This window comes from Kryptolebias marmoratus, linkage group LG9, assembly GCF_001649575.2.
Source record: "Kryptolebias marmoratus isolate JLee-2015 linkage group LG9, ASM164957v2, whole genome shotgun sequence".
Lineage (NCBI taxonomy): Eukaryota > Metazoa > Chordata > Actinopteri > Cyprinodontiformes > Rivulidae > Kryptolebias > Kryptolebias marmoratus.
The window spans coordinates 8,116,677-8,134,360 of record NC_051438.1 but is presented as its reverse complement, the minus strand read 5'-3'; the positions used below and the strand labels follow the sequence as shown (position 1 = coordinate 8,134,360).

The following is a 17,684-nucleotide window of genomic DNA, read 5'->3' as shown; positions in this document are numbered from 1 at the left end:
TAATATTGTGGGTAAATAATCAATAATTAGCTACTGTCTTATTGTAAATGATACTAATATGATTGTACGGCTTTTATTTTGTATTCAAAGCAGTTTCGTTCTTCCGAGGTCGTTGTGGCTTTGAATTCTGGGAAATTGAGTTTTCTTCTGAAATTGAGCAATATTCACAATCGCTAATGTTTAAATAAACTTGTCGCTGCATCTGTCGGGCCACAATGCTGGCGCTTTCATCCAAATAAACAGTATAAATATTATTTTTGATTTTTAAATAACTGTGTGGAAAAAATACGACTGAATTAATTAGATGCAAAACAATGTAAAAACTTTACAACAGTAAAAAACAGCAATAACAAGGTTAATTTGTGATGCCTACAGATTAAACCAATAAGCTCATATATACAATCAATAAAACAGACGCAAAACTGGTTTTCACACTTGTTTAAAAAGTTTAGACTTTTTATTCAACCTTCATACATTTATTTTTTTCACTCTTACAGCAGTAGTCACAATTGTATTGCAGTTTTCTAGCACTGTGCAGCCCAAACTCAAACACCTTTTAAGGTCTTATATAATTAACACAAACACTGTTAGGAAAACATCCAAGAGGTGAGCAGGAAAGACTTCAAACACAAGACCCGTTACTGTTAGTAAAGATGATCTACAACCAATACTGCCTGTCTACACACACTGATTTATTATGATTCGCCGGAATAAAGTGTGCACACAAAAATCTAGTTTAAGACTGCTGTACATTTTCAGTAACACATCAAAGCTAGCTTTATTAGAGCTGGTACAATTAGGTAAAGTGACGTGAGGTATGAGGGCAGAATCTGCAATAAAACCAGCTCCGTCGGAGCAGGTTTGGTGGAAAACAAACATCAGCAGAACTTTAGGTGAATCACTTTTATCTTTGTGCGTTGGGTCCTGTTAAGATGGGGCAGCAGCAGGACAAGTAATACGATGAAGATGTGCTTATGTTTGAGAGTTAGGTGTGAGCTGATAGTTTAGCTGATCACAGCGGAAGAGCACATCCTGTTGATCCCACACGCATTGGAGCCTCTGTATAAGTAGTAGTAACCCTGTAGAACGGAGAAACAGACATAATGATCAAACTGTAGGTATTATCTTACTGTGACAACAAAATTTCCACTTTATGACAAAAAAAGCAAGTTCATTTTAACAACCTGACTCAACACAACCGAGTGACTCTTACTGCATGCTGCAGTATACACACACATTACTTGATGTGCTGTAAATTCATAGAGCTGATGTGTTTTTCTTACCTGCTCTCCATAGTCCTCCCCCCAGCTGTTCTTGATGGCCCAGAATGGAATACCACTTCCTGAAAAATCACAAAAGCATCAATAAAGTGTCATCAAACACCAAGCGATTCATAAAATAATCACTATTTATGTGATTCAATACAACAGATGAACGATCACAGTCATTTCAGGGGCAAACTGGAAGATTTAAGCCCAGAAGCACAACAGGAACGACAATGGAAGAATGTCAACCGGCATGTTTAAATACAGAAAGTCACGCTGTGATGTGCTGCAACACACAAATGAAAATTAAAATACAAACTTAATGTTCTTCGTTTCTCACCAGAATAGCCAGTCTCTTAAGCAACGGATCACCAGACAACATCATCATTTTATACCTTTGATATGAAGCAGCACTCCGGCTAAACAAGAGAACCTGTGCATAAAAATGTATCGTTTTAGGAGTAGAACTGAACAGTGTCGAGAAACGCTGAGTGCTGATCAGCAGTCCGTGAGGGGTGATGATTGAAGATAACTGGAGGAGTCATTTTTGATGAGTGTCTGTGTATTTTGCCTTTAATGCTCCATTCCCACAACCACAGATCGTTTTAAAAACGGACATTTATTGACGCGTTTTGCCTCTCTTCTAAATGTAAACAGAAGTTTTGGTGAGAAAACAGTTTCCAAAAACAGAGATTTGTACATAGCTCCGTTTTTGGGTGGACTCGTGTGCACTGGAGATACAGAGTTTTTCAGAAGCCATGACATTAGCAGAGACTTTTTTACGTGCCCGCAGTTTGTGCTCAAGAAACTACAACAACAATGAAGACGCTTTAATAGGATTTCCTCCATCTGCCTCAGTTTATCCTGATCCTGTCTGAGGGGAAATCATAAAAAAAAAACATGGGGAGAATCTTGACCCAAGCTAAGATGTTCTTCCATTGTATTTTTATATGTCCTTTATGTGGACGATCTCATCACCTAGTGGTGTGTCAAGGGCATTTCAGCATTTATGTTAGACTAGTGTAGACCAAGAGTAGGCAATCCTGGTCCTCGAGGGCCACCATCCTCCATGTTTTACTTGTTTCTCTGCTCCAACACACCTGATTTGAATCAATGGGTGATTAACAGGCTTCTGCAGAACATGAAGAGGTGATTTAACCCCTGAATCAGGTGTTGGAGCAGGGAAACAAGTAAAACATGCAGGATGGTGGCCCTCGAGGACCAGGATTGGAGACCCCTGGTGTAGACAGAATCTAAATGTTGATTAGACACTCACGTTCACCGTATCCCACCAGCAGCACAGCGTGGTCGATCATCCAGGGGTTGCAGAAGATCTTCCATGGGTGACTCACACCCTTTCTATAGAACTACAGACATGAAGGAGACAACTGAATTAAATGTTGTTCTGCCTAAACTAGACTCTTCTGTGCTCATCTGTAAACAGCACAGGAAAGAAAAATTAAAACGCATTTAATGGAGCACTGACTGTTTTCAGAGAGTAATAAGAAGAGAAGAGAATAATAATCAAAATCCTTGAAAATACGATTAAGTGCTGCAACGCAAGAACTTTTCTCACCTGCATGGCAAAGGCATTCAGAGCAACAGAGATGGGTCCGTTCTCTGCCAACCAAGCTGCAATTTCTGGGGTTAATAAATAAATAAAAAAAAATAAGCAGCGTGTCATTTGAACAACACATTAGGTCATCATTAACAGGACTGAGTCGCCCTCACCCGTCTCATCTTTGGAGATCTCCACAGAGCTGTTGATGTAGACGGCCACCTTCTTGTCGGTGAAACCACACTGCTGCTTGTGTCCTGTGTAGGAATAGTCTGTTTCTGTCTCCAAACCACCTTAACAACGTATTAAGGAAAATAGAAAAACAAACATTTGAACCCAACAACAAGCTCATTAAATAATAATCGAACCATTTTCCTGAATTAAACACAAACACATGTACACTTGATCACACCTCTTTGATTTGCATTCAGTAAAAGAAAATAGTAATTTAATAATGTTTCAATGAATCAGTTCCTTACCCAGTTTTTCAATCGCTTCATAAGCATTTGATGGCAGCCCGCCTCTGCATGCCTGGTCCAGTCCATCGCAGTCAACCAGTTCTGGGACAAAACGATCAACAAATCAATGAAGCCGTGGGATGTATCTGGAATGGTACTTCTTTTTCCTACTGCAGGAAAAGTGCTGAAAAGATAGTTCAGACCGTTAGAAGCGTGTTTCTGTGGGAAGGTTATGAACGATTAATATCTAACCTGTTGTAGATAGCTCTTTGAATGACCTCAGTTTGAGAGTTAAATAGGAAAACACAGACGAGCTAACAGCTAGTCTGAGCGGGGACGAGAACAAAATGGACTGCTGCCATTTTTAAATAATTTTAACCTTTACCCTCTCATCAGTTTTGCATTGCACGGTTATTTACATGGAATTTATTTGGCTATATGCAAGTGCCAATAGTAGCGACAGCAACTAGCTGTAGCACTACCGGTGACGCTTGGGACACTTCCTGCAGGATTTTTATGATTTTTTTGTTAGAATTACTATTAAATGGAAAACTTATGGCAATGTAAAAAGCTCTTAAAACAGTGTTCGCACGAACCGCTATAAAAAAAAATTATAGACTATAGTTGTTTAAACATGGCGGCAATCCACTTTGGTCTTGGCTTGACTTGGACTAGCTTTTAGCTCATCCATCTGGTCAGATTTAAACTCTACGTCTTCAAACGGAGGTCGTTCAAAAAGCTATCTACAACAGGTAAGGTATTAATTGTTCATAACCTTTTTACAGAGCCCCACGTTCAAAGGTCTGAACTATCCCTTTAAGAAGGGACCGTGTGTGAGTTTGAATCTGTGCGTCAGTGTGTTACCTTGCTCAGAAAGTGACAGCAAGGCTCCATTCTTCAGGAACCACTGGCCCTCGATGTTTCCTGTGACAGAAAACGCCCAGCAGGATCCACACATACCCTGCAGTAACACACACACACACACACACAATAATAATTAGGAATCACTTTATCCTAATAAGCATGCGGTTTACCTTGAGAACTCTTTAGTTATTTTTTTAGGCACCTGGTTCTTCACTGAACTGACAGCTCCATGATCCCGCCAATCCCAGCTGTCAGGGGCGGAGCCTTTGGCAGGAGGAGCTGGTTTCATTGGTCGATGGAGAGTCCACTGGCTCAGGAGCGGGTTTAGGTACGTGGAGCGAAACTCCTCCTCTGAACAGACAGACGGCAGTCAAACAGAAGCTCTGCCCGAAGCAGCACTTTGAAAGCAGAGGGGGATTTTCCTCACGGGAAACGCGAGCTCATGCTCAGCCACGTACCGGTCAGGTCACTGAACTTGGTGACTCCGTACTCGGCTGAACCCTGGTCCAGATCCTGAAGCTTCTCTGCCGTCTTCAGGTTCTCGTGGAAGATCCGTAAACGACGGCTGGCCTCTGCCATAGAGGTAGAAAAACATGATTGGATACTTCATAAAAACTGACAGAGTAAAACAATATGTGAACGTCTGAAGTAAGAGTACTTCAGTGTCCTGGCAGTTTTTCCACACCTGAAATAAAGACTAAATTCAACACAAATAACAGCTTTATTTTTTCCAGAAACTGATTTGTTTTTAGGTTCAAACTGAAACCTTGTTTATCGAAACCCTCACCTCTGTTCTTACTATCAGAACTGCTCCCTTCATGCTGCTACTTGCTACATGAAAAATAAACATGTTTTCACAAGTTAAGTGTCCATTAATAACGAATCTTGAATTATGTCCCTCGAAAATGTGATCCCATCTTCCAAACAAACTGTTGCAAACTGTGTCCACTTTTTTGAAAGCTTTGAAGACACAATGGGCTGCGGGTCCAGAATATGTCTGCTCTGTGCTGACAGGAATGTGACGGCCACTCTTTGTGTGAGCATAACAGGATGAGTTGTAAAGGCTTTTCTCTGTTTTGCTACCTTCCAACCTTGAATATAAATAGATTTCCAGTTCGGTTAAAGTAACTGACCTAAACATCTGACTACCCCCTTTTGCTTTGAAACTTCAACCATTATCATCAGAAGCTGCTGAGCTGTTTTAATAACTATTTTAATAGTCCCCTGAATCAACACCTCTACTAATCAGAGGAGCGTCCATGAGGACAAAGATAACCCTGAAGGAGCTTAGCTTTGTAACAGCGATAAGAGGATCTGTCCGTAGGGCCACTATAAGCTGCACAGAGCTGGGCTTCAAAGAAGAGCGGCGGCAAAAAGCTGGACTGTTTGGAGTCTTAGCCCCAAACACGTGGAAGAAGGTTGAGCCTGGGACGGAGGTCCCCTTTCCAGCAGAGCAATGACCCTAAACACACTGCTGAAGAAACACTTTACAGGACCAGTTCAATTACTTGGTCCAGTCAAAGCCCAGACCTCAGTCCAACTGAGAATCTCTGGTTTGATCAGAAGATTGTTGGACACAAGCAGCAGCCGTCCAACCTGAAGAATGGACAAAAAGTCCACTGGTTAGATGGACAAAGATCACAGAGACGGACCTGAAAAGACCTATTGACTTTAAAAGGGTTGGGGTGTTTTGTTCCCTCTTATTTCTTTTTTTCCCCCCCTCGTTACAATAAAAAGCATTTTGCAAATAAAAAAAAAGGAGCCGGAGCTCACAGACCAGTTTTCAGCTCAGGATATTTTGCCTCTTCAAAGCGGTAATTATGTTGTGTAAATTAAGGGATACAAACCGTCACACATTTCTTGTACGGTGCAGGTTGTGAAGCAACACAACAGAAAGAATGACAAGGCAGTAGAGGCTTTTGCAGCCTACTGTATAAACACGTGTCTACCGCTCACCTTCCTGACTGCTGTAGACCTTGTTGTATTTAACCATAAACTCTTTAAACTGGCCCAGCAGCTCCACGGACTCCTGTAAGACAGAGAACAACAGACTAAGGATTGCCAGGATCAAAATGATCCCAACAGCTTGTGCAACAAAAGAACTCAGTTTGTTTGTTTTTGATCTGCAACCGAATGACATTTACCCCGAGAGGCTGGATGCTGGGTGGAGCCTCCACCTTGTTGGTCTCTTCAACTTCAGGATCAGCTGGCAACAGAGAAATCTGTGGTTTAAATGTGGTTTAAAACGGCAATGACTTCATAATACAGAATGTACTTTTTAACATACTATGTATTCACTCATAATTGACAAATAAAACAGGTAAATCGTGATGTAGAGGAGGCGTTCAATGAGGCATTCGCTGCCATTAGACCTCACCTTTTGCCTTGTTTAGTTCTCTGATTTAACTTATCAACCAGATTAGTAAACACTAGAGTTACATAAGATGAAGGTCAGGCTCAGCAAACTCGCTGAATATTAGGCAACATCTGCACCTTGGTAAAACAAATCAAGATTTGTTCCTACGTATGTGTTTGTTCAACCAGTTTTACTGGATATGTGATCGTCTGAACGCAACAACAGTGACTGTGTTTGCTTCAGTAGGACAACAGAGCAGAAAGAATCTCTGTTCTGATTTAAAAGTTCAGCCCGTTTGAAGCTGCGGACTGACCTTTAGGATGGCACTTTTGTTTGAGGAGGGTCGTAGCGTTCTGCCAGGGAATGTCCCACACTTCGAACACACACACCTCAGTCTGAAATATAAAAAACACAACAGAAAACGAAGCGATAACAGGCATCAGTACACACACAGAGTCGTGTGTTCACTGCCCTGAGGACCAAGCTCAAAATAATCCCTCACAGAGGAAGTAAGTCATGTGTTTGTAAGGAGCTGGATTCACGGCATGTGGCTGTCACGCTCAGTTTTATGCTTTTTTTTGTTTTTAAATTCTGCAAAACAGCTGAAACAGAAGGTGGAAAAAAAGTGCTTGCAAATTGCCATGAGGTCTGAGCGTGTTTGGATTTACTCCAAGTCATGCCAAAACACCAGGTGACCTGTCACATTTCTGCTGAACAAACACACACACTGCAGCAATAAGACATGAGTGAACAGGACATTGGATTTTTGCAGCAGCACATTAGCAAGCTTTTTTCCCTCATGGTTTAAACCATGTCTATCCTGTGTGCACGACTCCTACCTTGAGTTTATGAGACTCAGGATAGAAGTCACACGTCCTGAGTATGGTAGATTTCTTGCACTGGGTGTTGCTCAGTTCCACCGTTAAAGTGTAACGGATTCCCTTAACCAGCTGAAAAACAGATAAACATACACAATTAAAAACAAAACAGCACTTGGGTAAGAAAAAGGAACATGTGTCTTAAAATACACTGACAAAACAACATCTGTGTTTTAATGTGTATTCATTACATTCTATTTGTGTAAATTCTGGATGCTACTTCAGCTGAACATAGGGATGCTCTGATAGGTTAGTATTGTCAAGTCATTTTAATTCACTAATCTGACTTCCGGTCAGATAAAAAAGAACGAATTGTAGATTTATAATGAATGTAAATATATTGTAAAAGCTTCTTAAAAACTGTTAAAGCTAAAACAGTTTTTTGTCGTTGTAAAATAAACAAACATTTTTTGGTGTACATTTTTTTAATCGCCTTAAGCGCATTTGAACACATCTCACCACCGTGGAATGAAAGCTTTTATTTTGAAATCCAGTTTCAGCATTTCCGGCTTAACCTCCGTTTGGCTAGCTCTACGCAGCTTTAATCATTGTTTACAGACAAATTAACTGACTCTTACAACAGTGTAATAACTTGATGTGTTAATTATTATCTACACATATCACACATTTGTATTACAATACAAAACACATTAACAACACAAAAATTATACGTCAAATTACAGTAACTTTACCTGTTTGGTGGCAGAGACGAACCGGCTGACTTTGCGGAGGTGCATGGCGTTAGAGCCGCGGTTGTAGCGCTCCTCCGCGAAAAGCAGGGCCCTCTTCAGTCCCGGGTCCGACTCATGCAGCCGGATAGGGGAGCCGGGAGGTCCGAACAGAGGCCGGTCGAGGTCTTCACCCAGCCCCAGCGCCGAGCCCAGCACGGCGGCCAGGGCCAGCCAGAGGATTAGCGGGCGGCAGCAGAAACCGACCTCCATGTTGTTGGCCCCTGTGTGGCGTCGACCAGAGAAAAGGGACCGGTGTTCAGTCTGAGCTGGGTTAAAAGAGCCCCGTGTTTGTTTTCCTGGAAACAAAATCGATTTCAGGCGAGCTGCGGCGGTGTTGTTGCCAAACAGACAAGGCTGCAATGGGAGGAGACCGAGAACATTCATGGGAGGGGGTGAGTTAAAGAAACACGCACTATTTATGACTCACCACTTTACTGTTCTGTAACCAGGTAATAACGCGATTCAGTTAATGCGGGGAAATAAAGAAGAAGATTGATTTTTTTGTCATTGGCGTACAAACTAATGAGTAAGACGCAAGTTTTATAATGTCAGAACTTATTAAAAAAATTCTTTCTTCGTACATTAGTTGACATCACATGTAAACACGCCCTTCAGACGCTAGAGGGAGACAAACCTCCAGGACTGTTTGCGACCCTTATTTTGAAAGTAACAAAGCTTACGTTTGGCTTCTATTTTATTTGAAAATGTAAGCAAAGAAATGCAGGTTAACGTTATAATTTATCAACATATGACTTGGGCATTTCTTTTATGAATTTAGGAAAAGTTTTAGGTCAATTTAAGATCATAAATCGCACTTTTATACTAGTAGATCACAACCGGAAGTTAGCTCGCACTACCGGAAGAAACATCTGTTGATAACCGCTAACCGCTATGCTAATCTCTTAACATTGCGCTCATATGGTGCCGACATTATTTCCATATTTCGCCAGTTTATCGGGTAAACAGTAACGCTAGTCGGTTACGAGTTTACCCAGAGCTTGTTCAGAAGCTTTTGTTGTGAACGTTATGACGAATCTATTTTTAGAGCTCAGGCTGCATTCTTAGCATTAGCTTCTGCCAAAGTCCGACAGGCAGACATGGAGACTCGGGGGATCGAGGACATGTTTGACTTTCGTCGGTAAGTCAGCGAAAGGCTTCCTCATATCAGCTCCTTAGTTAACAACAAGAACAACAAGGGTAATTATTAGTCACGGGTCGCTGTTACAACCAGTGACACTAACCCTGTAATGTTAGCATGTATGTTTTTTTTTTGTTCGCTAACAAAATAAAATAGAAAATAGCACTGACGTTTCCTTCTGTGCAGTCCCGTTCTGTTTAGGATCCTGGTCAGAGTACGCATACTATTATTGGTTTTAACCACAGTGCAAAGCAACATCCATATCCGTGTAGACCAAACATGAAGGGAAACCTGACCAATTCCTGTTAGCCACTGTCCTAGCCTAGCATAATACCGCCACTTCCTGGACATAAAATTATCACGTTTTAACAAGATAATTATCACGTTTTAACAAGATACGTATCACGTATGTACTCCTTTTTTTGTTTGACATGATTTTTTTTTTTGATTGAATAATTGTGAAACAAATCTAACTCCATAGTTTCTGGTAAACACGAGCTAATTAGCCAAGTAGCGTCAATTTAAAGTTTGTAATGCCTGTTTTAAAACTTCAGGCAGTGCTATTTTCACACACTGAACTTCACGTTAATTGCGTAACAGTTTGACCAGAGTACCTACTCGCAATAAAGTGCATGTACCCTGGGAACAACTTCGCCCGCTAACTTCATTCGTTAGTTAAGACATAACATGTTGCCGCCATTATGAGACAGACATGACCAAAAAGATCAGAAGACGTGACCCAGTAACGATCTGCCAGGTTCAGACCCGCAGTGACACGTGTAATAACTTGTTGAAAGTGAAAGATGGCAGAATATGTTTTTGTTTATCGGCGGATTTACTGACAATATGCTGCTCTAGTCAGCACAGAAATGTAAAGCTTTAGGGCAGTAGTTTGCAAACAAATGTTTATCCTAATTGTGAACACGATCCATACTAAACGGGACATTTCTGCACCAATAGGACAGCTCTGATATCATAAATATATTTCCATCAAAATCTCAGTGTGCACTATGAAGCGAACACAAACTTCGTGTCATTAATATGTTTGTCGTTCAGATGGACAGCCTGAACCCCCACAGGTGTTTTAGATGACAGTGAGCGAAACGCTGAGGCACATGGAGATCGTTGTAATGAGAGAAAGCAAAAGAGAAGTGAGGAAAATGTGGGTTTATTGCAAATGATACTGTTATTGCAATATTCAGCAATGTGCAGTTTTCAGTTCAGACCCACTGCAGTTTCAAGTTATTTATCAGCTGCTTTCAAGGACTGTTTCATCTGTAATACGCTTATAGTACTTTTCATATGTTGTCTCCCTTTATTATAAATACAGAAACTGACCTAAAACTTGTGGTAGTAGCTGAGACTGATCCCCATCACATACTCTGAACACTAACACACTGTTCAATGTCTTTGTTTAAAGTTTTATCATTAAGTATTTGGTGTCTGTTTTTTATCAAACTATCTCACGAACCACTCAATAGATATTATTGTTTAGGAAATAATTGTTGGATGCACCCATAAAACGGATTTCTTTTTGGAGCAAACTTAAATCAAGATGGCCACCACAGCCAACTCACCTTAGAAAACATCAGAAATGGTTATAATTTAGTCAGTTTTACAGAAACTGTTCTAAAATCTGGTGTGTAGCTAGCTGAGAACCAATTACAACACAAACTCCACTTCATTTCTCAACAAAAGATGATTTTAGTTTATGATATGAAAGGTGGCGGGCGACGCGCATTCTTTCGAGGAAAGTCTTTCATCTTTTTTCTTATTCAAATAAAACGTCTACAGCTCTCGTGTGTTCTGTTCTCAGGTTTCCCAAAGATCCAGTGGTTCTCCTGCTGCTGATGGTTTATTTTCCAGTTGGGATTTGTTTGATGTTTCTAAGGATTTTTATCGGTGTTCATGTTTTCCTGGTCAGCTGTGCACTTCCAGAGAGTTTTGTTCGAAGGTAAGTATCCAGATGAGACAGCAGTGGCTACCTGTGTTTTAAGGTTGGGCGATTGGACGAATTTATCATTGGACAGTCATTTTTTAAGAGTGAATTATTTTTTTCTTTGTAAACCCCCCCCTCCACACACACACACACACAAATTTATAACAGAAAGAAAGAGTAGCAAATGTTCAGAAAACACATTTATTTGAACAAGAACCACAAAGGTGGGAAGTGAAACAGAGACTGGCTTTTTTTAAACCAGTATAATATAGTTCTAGTGTTTCTGTCTTTCAAACTCTGCGCTGCGCAGCGTGACCGCCGCTCTCTGTGCAGCACTGGCAGGTGTGCGGTGGCTGCCCTGGTGGTGAAGAAACAGGGCTAAAGGCACCTGCTTTTCTTTTGTTTTTTTTAAAGCTAAGAGGCAAGCGATCTCTTCCTCCTCATCCGGGGACGCCATGACTGAAATGTGTCAGGGGATAATTTTAGGCAATCTGTACACGAGAATGAAGACTCAACCGTCCGCAGACCAGCCGGCTCACGGAGTACGCACATTACGCCTGAGTATGTGAGGGAAACGACAAATATAAAACTAAACAATAAAAAGGAACTCCTCCAGCAGAGAATGTGTGTACTTTCATTAAAAATAAAAAAAAACACATCTTCGTCGCTCTTTTTAGTCTTCTACTGGATGATTTGGCGCATACAAAACAAATAAATAACTGAATATTTCTAAAAACTACAATGTCTCAGAATCAGAACAAGAAGATAAAGGGAAACTATTCCTTCCAGAAAGAGCTTTTAAAGTCTTTGACAAGAAAACAAGCATGTTTACCTTCTCAGGTTTCAGCAGGGTGCGCAGGTTGGTAACAACATTACCGGCGGTGCTAAAGACATGTTTTGAAGCTACCGCAGGCCGGTGTGTACAGATATTTTTTCTGCCATTTCAGATGACAAAAAAGTCCAGTGGTCACCTGCGTGAATATATCGCCCATCGACATTTGTTGGACTGATGAATATAAGTTGAAAAAATTTTACACATCACCCAACCTTAATGTGTTTATCATATTTGACAGTATGTGACCCAAACTGGAGATAATGCGTTTAGTGCTCACACACTATATTCAGCATTGCTTTGTGTGACATCTTAAATCTCGTTTAAAGCAAATTGCTGATTATTCAGATTGTTCCTTTTGTTCATTGCTTTTTTGTGGCTCATTGTTTCACTTCAACGCCTCTGTGTGTGTTTTTAGGTTTATCGTAAGGATTATGTGTTCAGTCCTGGGGATGCACGTGAGACAGAAAAATCCTCGCTCCAGAGATAAAAACACCCAGCTGTTCATATGCAATCACGTCACAGAGTTTGATCACAACATCATCAACCTTTTGACGCCCTGCAATACCGTGAGTACTTCTTTAGTACTTTTTACTCCTTATTTATCAGGTTTAAAGCAGTTGGCCAGTATCACATCTTTTACATCATGTCTGTGTCAAGTGGCCAGAATTACTTTTGTGCAAAAGTTTTAAACAAACATTTATTTCTTTGATTTTGCTTCAAAGAAGACATTTAAAGTGCTCTCAGTCCAACAGGCTTTTTTTGGTTACCTGCTCATTTTTTAACCACTTTTACAGTCCAGTGCTATGAGCAGAAACTTGGCATGTGTCGGCACATTGTGCAGTGTGTGCTTAAGAAAATTTAAGAAGTGTCAGGGTTTATCTGCAGCAGATCATCAAAAAAAGAAATGACAGCAAAGACCCAACAGAATCTGAGCTTCCAGTGAATCACTTTGTTGGTTCAGAAATACAATCTTATGCCTGATAAACTGTTATAATTGAGTTTCAGTAAAAAGAAATAGAACAAAAGGCCAGTAAAATGTTGCTGGACGACATTTAGAATTAGCTCCTGGCTCTGTTGTCCTTTTTGTGCCGACACAAAACTGGTTCCTTCATCAGGTTAGGTGCCTTAAAAGGTACGAAGGTTTGCTTTAACTGGTTTACCTCATACTTTAAAAACAGATCGGATCAGACACAAGTCTGAAAACAAAAGTTGTTTATCATCTAAAATCATCACAAGAAATTTGATATCTTTTGAAGTCAGTGATTGAGATCATTTTGTGGTATAGCAGTTTTCAAAATAAATGCTGGCAAAATGACACCCTATGTTTTTTTTTGTTTTTTTTTTTCATTCCTATTACAAGTTTTATACCAAAATCATATCATGATCTATTTATCTTTACCACCACCCATCACAGTAGATATCAGGATATGAATTTTATGCCATATCGCACATCCCTAGTCTTAAAAGTATATAAAATCAGTGTTTGCTTTTGTCTCTGTCAGCTGCTTCTAGTCCTGGTGTTTCAAAGAGGGAGTGCAGTGTTATGTGAGCTTGCGTTGTGCTTTCTTCTCCCTCCTCAGCCCCAGTTAGAGGGCTCCACGGGCTTTGTGTGTTGGGCCAGAGGCTTCATGGAAATCCACTCGGCGTCCACTCAAGAAGCAGTAGGAGAGTCTCTGCGGAGGTACTGCTCCACCGACGGCACTCCGCCCTTGCTCCTGTTCCCTGAAGAGGACACCACAAACGGCCGCGCCGGTCTGCTCAAGTTCAGGTTGGTCCGGGGCCTTGTTGTTCGAGGAAAACATGTGAAAACGGGACTGTTTTTCATACCGAGGACATCACGTTTATTTTTCTTTGACAATCAATAACCTGCTGTAATGTTTTCCATTCATAGATGGCTCTTAAGGGTTATCTGTGTATGTTTACAGTCACTGTTTAAAAAGTGCATCTTTATTTGATGCTAAGGATTTCCATATCAGATTGATGAAGTCACCTGATCCATAACAAGTCCTGAAAGAATGCACTTGTTTTATGTGAAGGGAAATTGTTCCTAGGTCCTATTCTGACTCACCTTTAGCTGAACTTCTCCCTGATTCTCCGAACTGTAATCACCCTTGACTGTTCACTGCAGATAAAATAAGGACTTCTTAGGGGTACTACATACACCTTCATTTCACAAAATCTGAACAATAAGCGTTGGTGACGTGTCTTTATTTATGCTGAAGGATTATTCTGTAGAATCTGTGTCTGATGCCGGGGCAGCCTGCCCTCTTCACCTCCCAACAACCGTAGATAAGCTTTGGGACAGAATCAGTCCTGTACTCATGATCTGTACAGCAGACGTGTTCTGATGTGACAAAAGGAGTTAACGTTTTTGATTTGAAATCGATAAAAAAAATCACCCAGCTGGGGTTCTTCTTGTCTCATTTAACTGAGACTGTAGGCTAAAACTGAAGTCTACGCTCTGATCACATCCTGATGGCTCCATCAGGTGTTGTGTTGATGTACAGAGAAACAACTGGTTGAATGTCTGTGCTGTAGATTAAATCCATATTTCTCTCCCTCACAGTTCCTGGCCTTTCTCACTGACTGGATCGATCCAACCTGTGGCCTTACGGGTGACCAGACCGTTTGTTTCATTGGTAACCTCCATTTAAACTTCTTTTTAAAGTCTAGATGTACATACAGAATTACTGTACTGTTTGTGGTATATTGTGATAAAATAATCTGCTACATATTTTGTGTATTTTATTATAAAATAACCCGCATTAAGATTAGAGATTTTACAACAGTGTTCCAGATGGTGATAATATCAGAAACCTTCTCGTAAATTAAAGCGGGTTGTTGAGTTTGGGTTTATTTAATCCACTCATTTTGGTGTCAGAATCCTGTCGCGTTCCTGTGACCCTCGGTGGCTGAGGTCTAGCGTCTTTAAAACCTCGGGATATTTGTGTTTGACTGCAGTTGCACAGCTGCTGCTGTTTCCGTCTTTTGTGTGAATTGTCTTGCAGACCGTTGAGTGTCATGAACCTTTAACGTGACGACTTGGTTGTGTTTCGTCCTTCCACAGAGCACGCTGGGCTCCAGCTGGCTAACAGAGCTCTTATGGACATTTTTTACTCCATGTACAGTGTATCATGTAAGGTAGTGAATAATTTGTGTCATTGTTTCTTTTACCTTTTAATGTATTTCTTCATTTTTTAAAAAAAATTGTGTTAATAAGCAGAATTTAGTTTATTCAGATGAGGATATTTTAAGTATAAAACAATGATAAAAATACTATTTGGTAAAAACTAATGAGGTCAGATGAATCTTTTCTGTCCAGTAAAGCTAATTAACCAGCATCGGTTCCAAGTGAGTGTACATTTTAATGCGTATTGTAGGTAGTTTGAAGCTTTGAGCTTGATGAGGTTTTTAACTCTGTTTTTCTCTCCTTTTTCACGTTGGTTCCAGTTGGCTCCCACCAGTTTCCAGACAAGATGGTGAGTCCGCGCAGGAGTTTGCCAACAAAGTCCAGGAGGTAAGGTTTGCCAGCTGAGTGTGTCCATATGGACAAGATTTGTTATTGGAGAAACAAATATGGGGAGAAGTCGTAAAGCAACCCAGTCCAAGCCTGTAATAATGTCTTTAAAGCACAACATAAGAACTGATTTTGACTTCTTCGTCTTTATTTGTGTCTTTTTGCTCAGCTGCTTGCTGGTGAGCTGGGCCTCGTCTCTACTAAGATTACAAAAGCCGACAAAGCCGAGCACATGAAAAGGAAAAGACACTCTGTGCCGCAGACCGCTACGAGTGAGTACCCCGCTGCTAACTGGACACGAGGTGAGATTCTGTTCGAGTTCGATGATCAGCCTGTTGTTTCGCAAACGCAGTTGTCACATCCGGTTCAATCGGGCTCGGGTTCATGGCTCCGAGTTTGGGCACGGACGAGCGTCGGATTGCTAAAATGGCCCAGCAGGTGAAGGACGTGCTGCCACACGTCCCGCTGAATGTCATTACGAAGGACTTGGGTAGGACCCGGTTTTTACAGCACGTTTTGAACAGCCATAAATATTTATTTATAAGGTTTTATCTGCAAAATGATCAGCTGGTCCTCAACAGGCCACAGCCTGGAGGCTAAATCCATATTTATGCCCCTCCCAGTTCCCGGCCTTTCTCTCTACCTGAATCAGCGATGGACAAAATTATTTTACATTTTACACATTTTCCTAATTTCATTGACAGAAACCAAATTAAAATGCTAACTGTTTGATTTAGGTTAAAGAAAATGGTGCAGAAAGAAATTCAGACAAACCTCTATAAAGGGAAGCTTTTCCATCAGTGGGAAACATTACTGATGCTTTTGTTTGCTTGTTGTTTTTAATAAATAATTGATGATGCAGTCATGTGCTGTTATTAACTGAGATTAGATTGAACTCATTGTTAGATGTGAGTGGAGCACTATTAGCTGTGGGGTTTTTTTTCTTTTTTTTTTTTAGTGTGTGTGTAAATGGTAAAGGGACAAAATGCTTTCCAACACAATCTGTGCCCTCATTCACCCGTCCACACACACATTCATACAGCACTGAATCTCCACAAAGCTGATCTGTGTGTGTGTATAAACTGCCTCAACAAAATGTAAACCTCCACCAAGGCCATAGTGTCAATAATAAATAGTGTGATCCGGATCAAAATTCACCAAAATTTAATGATTTGTTTTTGTTTTTTTGTGACAGCCCCAACATTTCCTGAAAATTTCATCCAAATCTGTTCATTGTTAGTTTTTATGTGATCTCGCTAACAGACAAGACAAACAAACACGACCTTACCTGTGACCTTTGACCCCATGAACCTTGAAATCAACAGGCATCATCTGTGACCCATGAGATGTCCAGCTGTGCAGTTTGACGTTCCTACATGACACTGCTGCAGAGTTAGAGCATCATCTGATGCTGCTTTCTCACACACACAAAACAAAATCTGTGGCACAAAAATGGTTGTAGGAATAATCTTAAAAAAAATAAAAGAAAAGAAACCTGACTGCCCCCACACTTCTTTCATAAAAGTAACAAGCCGCATATGTAAAAAGGAGAGATGTGGAAATCATCACAAGAAAAACACAGTCCGAACATTTCAGACAGAAGGAGAAATATGCAGAGAAATGTTAGTTCTTCAACAAAGGAACCTAATAGTTGCCCGCTGTTTAGGTCGTGATAAAAAGCTCTTAAGTATTCTTGAAAGTTAACTTTAGCTTTGACTCCATTTCAAGTCAAGATTTAAATCCACTGGTTATAAATTAACTGTTTGTTTTCCTTGAAGGGATGCAAATTTAATTGTTTTAAACAAAGTTTTAAGCGTAGAGCTCACTCCGTACGTTAGAGCTCAGAGTATGCGTTGGGAAAGACTCGACTGCTTCCACACCTCATTTCATCTCGTTGTCTGTAAAATCGACTGGATCAGAGCCGTTTGGGGTAGCTAAGGTCGATTAGCCGTGGCGGCCATTTTGAATGAGCTCAACTTCTAAAGTTAATCAGTTATACAGGTGCTGGTCATAAAATTAGAATATCATGAAAAAGTAGATTGATTTCAGTAATTCCATTTAAAAAGTGAAACTTGTATATTATATTCATACATTACATACAAACTCATATATTTCAAATGTTTATTTCGTTTAATTTTGATGATT

At 40.4% G+C, this 17,684-nt stretch overlaps 2 protein-coding genes across 2 annotated transcripts in view; one reads left to right on the top strand and one right to left on the bottom strand.

The window, feature by feature from the left end:
- Window positions 1-423: 423 nt before the first annotated feature.
- Window positions 424-8,481, bottom strand: ctsf (cathepsin F). Its single transcript, XM_017419758.3, has 14 exons — window positions 8,072-8,481; window positions 7,341-7,451; window positions 6,815-6,896; window positions 6,290-6,351; window positions 6,102-6,174; window positions 4,604-4,717; window positions 4,348-4,496; window positions 4,146-4,242; window positions 3,303-3,383; window positions 2,997-3,116; window positions 2,842-2,906; window positions 2,542-2,632; window positions 1,284-1,342; window positions 424-1,079 (listed from the first exon to the last, which is right to left on the bottom strand). Exons 1-14 carry the CDS (start codon window positions 8,318-8,320, stop codon window positions 1,005-1,007), a joined length of 1,428 nt encoding a protein of 475 aa, XP_017275247.1. The 5' UTR covers window positions 8,321-8,481; the 3' UTR covers window positions 424-1,004.
- Window positions 8,482-8,959: 478 nt separating this feature from the next.
- The window catches only part of aup1 (AUP1 lipid droplet regulating VLDL assembly factor), a 13,899-nt gene continuing 5,174 nt past the window's right edge, over window positions 8,960-17,684 (top strand). Inside the window, exons 1-9 of the mRNA XM_037977342.1 lie at window positions 8,960-9,248; window positions 11,065-11,202; window positions 12,438-12,588; window positions 13,603-13,790; window positions 14,589-14,661; window positions 15,090-15,163; window positions 15,473-15,539; window positions 15,709-15,811; window positions 15,892-16,029. Of these exons, the coding sequence (XP_037833270.1) occupies window positions 9,208-9,248; window positions 11,065-11,202; window positions 12,438-12,588; window positions 13,603-13,790; window positions 14,589-14,661; window positions 15,090-15,163; window positions 15,473-15,539; window positions 15,709-15,811; window positions 15,892-16,029 (973 nt within the window). The 5' untranslated portion in view covers window positions 8,960-9,207. The remainder of the gene's footprint in view (window positions 9,249-11,064; window positions 11,203-12,437; window positions 12,589-13,602; window positions 13,791-14,588; window positions 14,662-15,089; window positions 15,164-15,472; window positions 15,540-15,708; window positions 15,812-15,891; window positions 16,030-17,684) is intronic.